Source organism: Penicillium chrysogenum (assembly GCF_028827035.1).
Source record: "Penicillium chrysogenum strain IBT 35668 chromosome Unknown utg000002l_segment0_segment0, whole genome shotgun sequence".
Classification (NCBI taxonomy): domain Eukaryota; kingdom Fungi; phylum Ascomycota; class Eurotiomycetes; order Eurotiales; family Aspergillaceae; genus Penicillium; species Penicillium chrysogenum.
Genome location: NW_026622750.1, coordinates 3,289,681 through 3,298,809, shown reverse-complemented (window position 1 = coordinate 3,298,809; position 9,129 = coordinate 3,289,681). Strand labels below are relative to the sequence as shown.

At 47.9% G+C, this 9,129-nt stretch overlaps 2 protein-coding genes across 2 annotated transcripts; one reads left to right on the top strand and one right to left on the bottom strand.

Moving 5' to 3' along the window:
• Positions 1 to 275: 275 nt before the first annotated feature.
• N7489_004710 (uncharacterized protein) lies at positions 276 to 859 on the bottom strand (the record flags this gene model as incomplete). Its single annotated transcript, XM_056710462.1, has 3 exons — positions 276 to 526; positions 578 to 722; positions 785 to 859. The coding sequence occupies 3 exons, from the start codon at positions 857 to 859 to the stop codon at positions 276 to 278; spliced, it is 471 nt and encodes a 156-aa protein (XP_056568883.1).
• Positions 860 to 2,000: 1,141 nt separating this feature from the next.
• On the top strand, positions 2,001 to 2,282 carry N7489_004709 (uncharacterized protein; the record flags this gene model as incomplete). The annotated part of the gene is made up of 1 exon (XM_056710461.1): positions 2,001 to 2,282. The coding sequence occupies one exon, from the start codon at positions 2,001 to 2,003 to the stop codon at positions 2,280 to 2,282; it is 282 nt and encodes a 93-aa protein (XP_056568882.1).
• Positions 2,283 to 9,129: the final 6,847 nt, after the last annotated feature.

The window sequence follows — 9,129 nt, the reverse complement described above, 5'->3', positions numbered from 1 at the left end:
CAAGGAACAGGAGCTTAATCTTATGATGGACTCGCACGCTGCATGCAAGGAGAAGTTGACCAAACAGAGGATGAAATTACACGGTATATAGCAAAGGATCTGTATACCTCCCTGCTTTCATTGTATGTTTTTTCAGCTAAGTAGTCTAATAGTTCTTACCAAATGCAAACCAAAAGTTTTATGGAAGATGCATAAGCTTGAGTATCCAGTGCTTGCAGCGATGTGCGTGTTCACCGTCCGACCCAGACCCATTACTGTGTCGTACGGAAGACCATTTAGAACTGACCGATCACTTCTTGGTGGCTCCCAGTGGTAGCAAGAACGGTATGTGGACGCAGTCCACCGATCTTCCATTCCCCGCCAGTCAACACATAGCACAGCTCAAGATAGGCACTGGAATCCCATTCGGCTGTCTTGCCGTCGGGGAACTTCCTGACATGCCGAGCTCGGACCTGCCAATTTCCTATCGCTTCGGTATCATTGACACGTGTGAAGGCTACACTCCCGAGAAAATGTTGGGTTTGCACTTCCAAGTACATTAGTAAAAACAAGGAATTTCCACGAGGTGATAACTTACATCTTGGGTCACCGAGCCGGTCCTCTCGGAACGCGAAATTAACAAAATCGTCGGGAGGGCAGTGTTTAACCACCCCAACAGCTGGGTAATCGGTATAGTCGGCTATTATCCGCGATGTAGCGATGGAAATAAAAGCATCTTTATCCTGTCATGGCATCAATTGAGAATTGTAGAGGTAAACGTGGGATACTAATGTAATTACCCTACCTTTTTGTCCCAGGCCATGGCCCATTTATATGCCAGTTCACGAAATTTTCGCTCATCTGCGATGGTGTAATCCATTATTGATGGGTGGTACTGTGCCCTGCGTGACGATGTCCAAGTCCAAAACAAAATTGCTGCCTCTATTTATGTTAAGGTTAGTGCGTTTTCAAAATCCGTAGGAGTCTTCTGCAGCTTACACCGACGCCGTAGGTTGTTCATTTAAGGGCCCATAATAGGGGTCATGCTTCCAAATGATGTGAATGATAATGCACATGGCAAACTTCACCTGCCGAAAAACACGGCTATTCGGCATCCCTCGGGTTTATCGGTTGGATTTCGGAGATAAGCATAGCGTCTGCTGTTCTTCCTGACTTGGTTAGACAATTGTAGTCGGTTCAGTGGCACATTTAAGGTTTTAGTATCCAGTTTTAGATAATGATAGACAACGGGTTTTGGTGTTGGTCAGACGCCGAGATGGCACGCTAAATGCTGCATCTGCAACTCGAGCCCTGCCATGAAACTTGATCTCGCTACCCTCCGGTTACTCCTAGCTAGGTTTTATAGCCGAGATGCCGTAACGAAGACCTACACTGCCCAGCTCCGTGTTCAGTTATCTGTGCTTGAGTTTCTATTGTTCTTGGGCGTTCACTATCAGAGGAGTTAGTAAGCGGAAGTACGGAGCTTTCCCATTTTGCCGAGCAGATTTCACGGACATGGATGCTGTATGTGGGTCCGCCACATTTTTTCCTAACTAGACTGAAAGTCTGCATCGCCTCTTTGTAGCCCCATTGAGCTCGCACTGGGCAGCAGTCCTTGCCAGGCCGTTGAGACTATGGATTAATACCTTCTCGTGGTGTCCGGTGTTAATCCCTGTTGGGGAGACCGATGTAATCTGCCAAGGTTGTGCGGTTGCGGCCCGTCGCGGGGTAACCCGACCGCACAATCACTCCAAAATCAGGGGATACGGATAATAAAAACCATCCGACTTATTTTTATCCGACTCACACTCGAGCCCAGAAGCTGGTCTTGCGTTACCAGTAGAAGTGGTGTCGCCCTACAAATAAGGCAGGACACCCCGGAGCTTGCGTACGGTCTGGGGTCGCATAGTGCGAGATGCGGCGAGGCGGTAGTAAACCGATGACACAGGCAGTCAAGCTGACTTTGGACAGACCTCGCTCAAGGCCCGGGGGCCTTGTTAGAAGTCGAACTCGTTAAGACGATGACATTCTGCACTTCACACCTCGTTAAGGCTCAGCCACGGGCAGCCTTGGGTGCAGCTGTTCTTCGAGACACAGGCACACCGAGACACGGGCATCCTCCTGGGAGATACACGGGCTATCTGGAAGAGGGTGGTAATTGGCTGGAGGCCACCGACGGGCCTCGTCAAGGCTTTGCCACGGGCAAACCGTCGATCCTGTTTAGACATCGGGGACCAAGCTTGGTTAGTGGAGAGCAACCGACATACACCGCCGGATGGGGTGTAATTGAGGGCTTCCTGTAAGTCACGGTCGGCCTGGCGGAGGGAGGCTTCCTCAGGTAACGCGAAACAAGGGTGCGAGGTCTTGCGGGGCGTGGTATACAATGGCAGCCACTGCGACCTGGGTCGCGATCGTTGGGAAAGATCGTCATCATCACGGGACGATTGAATCGACGTGCCCAGGCACATGGCGAGAGTCCTGAATTATCCTGTAGATCAGGGTCGCTGCCACCAGAAAGTAGCGAATGCACGGACCCATTTCTGCCTGCGAAGACCGCTAGGTGGAGCGCCGTTCGGCCATGTTTGTGCCTGACGTCCACTCTAAGGCAGGGCTGTTCTAGTAGTTACGCTCTTGCCAGCTGATTATCTCAGCTGCCTCAGGAATGCTCGGCAGCAAGATATCTTCCCTTTTCTTGCCATGTATCACTTCTAGCATGTCCTCGGTACAATACAAGGTAGCAAGCAGAAAGAGAGTTTCGTGCCTCATGACTGATCATGTCCATGGATAGTTCCGATTATTGTTCTTTGTGGTCTTATGCATCCATTGCGAGTTGTCGCTGGGAGGTCCGGCCTTCTTTCCCGGTGTTGTATCCGCGACTGTGCAAATGGAAACAACACGTTCGTTTATATCAAAAAGTTGCCCAGATTCGACGCCCAACCGAATTCGAACATCATTGCAGACCACATTGTATCCTGACCACGGGTATGATACCCAATGCGCAATGCTTCTTTATTTCTCACGCCATCACTATAGCCAGTGACACCCGATTAAAGTAGTCTGAAAAGGCCGAACACAACCAACAATCCGGGAAAGTCGCGTTAGAACACGTAATCAGATCCCAACTGCGCTTCACAGACAGTATTGATTTTGACGATTAATAATAGCTATGCCATGCGAAATGATGTTACTCAGCTGTTGTGCAGTCGGTTTCTCAATCAAGTTGAGGTCCATGTCGTTCTGTATATCAGATTGATGAGTTTACTGTTCCCGAGAAGCAGGACTCTCATCTGCCGTTCACGCAATCCATCATTGTCCAAGTTTGGTAATTTTCATCGCAAATGTAGACATTGAGACATGACTAAATGTTGTGGCTGCTGTCTTGCCTTCTTGGAGCGGATTAAGCCAACATGGTACGCCCTGTCTAAAAAGCCCAGGATTGCAAAATGAAGAAGATGCCGCAAGAGGTTACGTGTACAGTGAGATTCTTTATCGAATGCCATTTCTATCCTGATCTCGACAGTCTGTCCGGGTTCAAGTGGACAGGTCCAGACCCTCTGTCCAACTCTACTCGGGCTAGCGACATTTCCCTCCACATGTCAGCGCTCCTTTTCCCTAAAGAGGTGCAATGGATAGAATTTCGATTTGTGCGATTTGAGCGGGTGTCTGGTGAGACTATAGGAGAGGATATGTTCTTCCTGCCGCGGGTTGAAACAGCCCTGGGAAATCTTCGTCGGTTTCGCAGACAGTTGCTAGACACAATCACCTGGCATGCTGTCCGTGCAACAGGCACTATCTTCCGGCTGTCCCTTAGGCCTCGTACGGAATCCCTACCGTATTCGAGTCTCTCGGCACATTCTCTGTTGACTAGGCTTCCCCCGACGCTATCCCTGAACCCACGGTTTTTTGTACACAATATATCGAGTAATTACGAGTGAGATTGATCTGAATCAAGCGGGATTATTCGTATACTCATTTCAGTAAAGACCACGATAATGAATAATGACTATTTGGTGCCCTTCTTGTTAGAAGCCTCGGGAATATATAACCTGCTTTGCATGCGGTGTAATTTCCCTTGCACTGCGTCGCCGCTTGTAGTATTTCTATGTTGCCAATATAGGACAGGGCAACCCGAAATAGGCCATTCCTTACTCTTCTCTTGCGACGTCCGTCAACCCGGCCAAATTGGGACTGTAGGGGTAGTTCCAGTCATCGAGTAGGTTAATCAGTCGTTCCCGAGACGATTCCATTGCATGCTCAAAAAAGCGCAGTCGAGCTAGCTGCTTGTCGTGGTGAAGCTGAAGTCCGTCCCTCTCTTTTCTCAGGTGCGTACCAGCCTCCTTCAAGATCTCATTGCTCTGCTCAATCTTTTGGAGATCAATGTGCTTGGAAACGCATGACTCCCATAGGCGTCGATAGAATCCAACGAGTCGGGCTGCTGGGAATGAAACTTGGGAACGTCACGTTCGAGGTCTGCTAGCACCTTCAAGATGGGTTGAAAAGGCTCGGTCGCCAAAGTATGTCTTGTTACTTCTTCGTGTTGCGAAGTCGAGATCTACGATGGTCAGCCAAAGGATTTGAAGCCGAAGGTTTTCACTTACCAATGGAAGGACATGATCAGAAGGTTCCACATTATTGTCCTTATCACTAAGCATTGGCAATTCACTGGGCTGCTGTTCTTCTTTTTCCTGGTCTGGCGAGCTGTTTGGGGACTCCATTCTGTCCGTAGGAGAAATTAAAGATGGCAGTACTGTTCCCATCATGCCTTGGTGTCTCTTATAGAATATGCAGCCGTAGGTAACTACGCACTGGGTTTTACGATCACCGAGCTAGGTTGGTCAATAAACGCAAGCAGCTTTTGAAGGAATTTGTTTTTAATTTTAGTGGGTGATTAGTAGTAAATCTGATAAAAGGAAAAGTGATCAATAGGTTGGTGGGGAAACTAATAAAGCCTCACTATGTTAAGGGCCAGATATGAACGCTCATCGAGTGAAACACATTTCAACCGGGCATCTTCACTTTCGTTGAAATTCTCGGAAACTCGACAAACAGAACATTGTAAAACTTATAGTGACCCAAAAAAGAAGCCCAAATCAATAAAACGGAAAAAAAATCTTGACTAATGTCTCTTCGTCGTCACAAGGTCGAAAATTGAGTGTTGACAACGTTTGGCCAAGCTTCAACGGGTTGACGGCGGGTCGAGCACTCGCACAATCTACCGTGACCTCGCATTCTGCCGTCTAGACCCGACAGACCCACAGCTCAAAACCAATACAACACTAAAGCGAGGCCAGTATAAAGAATTCTATGATTTCTCGGGATGAAATTTTAGGCGCTTTTCGGTGATTCAACGTTAAGTCGCTCATAGATGCGCTGATCAAAAACAAGAGATACGAGCATGTCAGCGGATCAAATTTCTCCCACAAGCCTCAATTAGAGGGCCGTGAAGGATTCAACAGTCAGCCAACGTTTCTTGACCGACTCAGCATCCCTTCTCTCAACCCCACTCTTACTACTCTCTCACTGGGCATTTAAAGTCAAAAGCAGCTGTCGCTGGAAATAATTGCGGTGAAAAGGAGACACGGGTTTCAACAGGCCTCAGTTAGGAGTGTCCCTCCATGCAAGCAGAGCACTTGTGAAACAGGATGAGCCGAGAAGTCTATAAAATACGTCTTCTACCCCCGGGCAATTTGCTCTACAATTTATTTACATTTGACCACGCAGAGTCAAGCAGGCCTTGTGCCTGAGGCACTTGATAAGTTCTTACCTTTGACCCAGTACTGAAATTTGTACTGTACTGACATTTATGGAATACAACATGGACCAGCAAGTCAGAAGGTGTCTGTGGAAGATATTTTTCTCACCAAAGCCACTTTGCAACCAGCCAGCCGATCGAAGAGACATGACTTAGGCTGACTGGACCAAACGTCTATGCGAAGATGTCTGATGTCTCTCCGCCCCAGCCGACTGAGCTGATCTACTGTACAGCCCCTGTGCATATTCCCAAGGCAAAAGCGCGAATATCCACGTCGCAGGTATGTGAATCTTAGTCTGACCTGTCTGGAGTTCTACTGATTCTGGAGTCGATGCGATTCCGATAGAACCGAGGACATTCAACCACAATGCAACGCAAGGACCACAGCTCTTTGCCGTCTCTTCGTCCCTAGAATTTGCCAACAGAACATGTAAGTCATGGACTAACATACCGATCCACAAGCTAATGCATGACAGTGAACCATTGACATCGCACCAGAGTCTCCCCGAGGATACGGCAGCCCGTTGCTGCTGTATAAAGCCATGACTTATACACCAGACCTTGTCCAGTCGCTTCATACCACACAGCATACCCTAGGTATAGTATATAACTCGAAGGAGCGGGCCAACAACAGGGTGTGAACATCCGATTGCGAAATTCGCCACACAGAACGTCCATTCTTCCTGGTAAGGTAAGTGATATATCGCGCCTTCTGCTGCGCTATATCCAGTTATTTGTGCAAGTTTTTGTGCCCCAAATCATGAACGCCATTACTGATCTTCATGCTATTGTATATAGGAACCGCCCATCGCCGCCCGTGAAACACCCTTGTGCGGAGTCCTATCACCGAATCGGACTACGACGCGTGCTCCGCGTCTTCTGCCTCGATCTCACCGCCTTCATACCATGATCGGCGAAGTGTATGAACCTCTGGCCGTCCGCATCGCGAGGTCTTATCCCATTACGACTGTACAATTTATTATCACATATGGGTTCGTCACGTGCCTTTGGCTCTCACAAGTTGCCCGGTGCGTCCAGCGTGGCTTCTCCGAAGCGACAGCCGGAGATTGCGACGATCTGGATACAACATCATGTCAACATGGCATGAATGGTGACCACATCGATGAAGACAATTGTAAGTGACCTTGTAGGTAAGATAATATGATCACCAAGCTAATTGATCGTCTCCTTCCAAGCAAACATACTGCGATCTTTATGAACTGGTAAGTGATAACAACTTGTCCCAGTGGTTCAAGCCTTGCTGACTCGGATCGTACAATAGGAGGTGCCCTCTTGGTCTCGTCACTCGAGTCGGATTGAAGCGCGCAAGTGCATTGTCTGCTCGGACTCCCCGATCCCGATGCGATTCCATGCTCTATCGCCCGACATGACCATTGGTGGCATCGATGATGAGCCAATGTAAAGTTCTGATCGCCTTTACCTTCGCCCTTCTCTCTCAGTCGACTCTGTATATCAGGTCATGTGCTGATGCGTCTACGCGATACATACGCCAAATTCCAATGGCTTATACCACCTGTGTCTTTCGGCATTCGAACACCGTGAAAGAATAGTGAAAGAATAACCCTCGTGAATTGGATTACTGGCGTCCAATGGGTGGCCCCACGTTGTTATCGGATGGCATCCGGCGTCTTTTCAAGCCTGATTATCCGACAGGCACCGAGAAATGCCGATGTCTCGCGTTGCTTAATGGCAGGGGAGCCTACCTTCACTATTGGCCATGTTGTTAGTCCAAAGCCGCGTGCAAGGAGAAGGCGAGGCAAAACTCCCTTCGTTTCTGACCTAGGGGCTAATTTCGGTCATACTAGCTACCAACCGAGAAGACAAGACCGTTACCGAGGCACAGCCCAGCCAGCTAAAGAGCCAGAAATACCATCCGATACCGTCCCATCTCCTACTCCGCATTGCTCAGGTGTTCGATGTATACGTAAGAGCGGAAACGAACCAAGCGGAAATATACGGAGCTGCATCAAGTAGGTGTCAGAAATGTCTCTTTGGAACAGGTGTTTGGTATATTTGGATCCCAAGCACCCATTTCTCTATCAAACCCCAAGAAATACCCAGAAAGTCGCATATGTCCTGGATGCCACTGAAACTGCAGGACAGTCAAGCCGGCCGCGTGTCTCTGTCTATTGATGTCGTTTTCTAACCTATCGCGCGCAAGCAGCTCCTGCCAGGGACTCGTCGGTTTCTGTACACCCAGCATCGACTATTCAGCATTAAGTATATATTTGTCAAACTCACCGCGGCCTGGATGACATTTAGCATATCGCTGTTCAAGCAGATCCTTTGTGAATATGAGTTTTAGTCTGTAACAACACCACTCAGAGCTATCCTGCTGTGTTCTGGCGCTATGAGTTGTAGTTACCAACGGGGGGGTTACTTACAATATTGCGGTGACTCCCAAATGCAGGAGCCGATCGGATATTCTTGGGCCAAAGAATACCCTCGATAACTTGGTTTTCTTTGTTGCGAATCCACTTTCACTCTCGCGATGGTTCTAGGATATAGCCATCCTACATATAGAGTAGGCTTGAGTGACTTGCAATCGCCGATTGAAGCTCTGACTTCGACTACGCAAGGCAGAGTCTATCGCATCACGATGTTTAGTTGAGCCAACCAATGATATTTCGGGCGGCGACTCATCAAATGCTTCTGGTAGGTCTGATCTTGAGCGTATGTATTGCCTATTCAGAGTTGAACCAACGGAGGGCAGTCTGGCGTTTGCATTCGACCAGCTCGATCGAATTAGGGGCTGTATGCAAATCCACCGAGTGATCAGAATGCACTAGAGACGGCTTGCGAGATAGAATCAATACAAATCGATACATCTATCATGTGGATGAGATGGATTGAACCAAGCTTGTCAAAGCGGTGGGCTGTTGAGTCTGGTCTGAATGAGACTTGAGAGTGTGATCTAAAATAAATAGAAATAGTGATGCGAGTACAAAGTGTGTAAATATATATATATATAATGACCACAAGATATGTTGAACCTACAAATCCACTTAGATTATACTGTCTACTAGTCTCACCAATAAATTTATAATAAAGCAATATATTTAATAGATTATATAACAGGATACATCGCTATCAGCATCGATTACCTACTATACCGGTGGTTATGGCGGTAGGTGACAGTGACAGACATAAATAACCGATAAATCCAGAAGGTGAAGTTGAACCCCCTATTCAGGAAACTTACATAATCTGAGGGTGGGACCATCTCCTTCACCGCCCGACCATTCACCACCACGCTCATTACCACGCTCATCAACACTCTTAGCAACACTCACATCAACACTCTTATCAACACTCCCATCAACACTCCCATCAACACTCCCATCAACACTCCCATCAACACTCCCATCAACACTCCC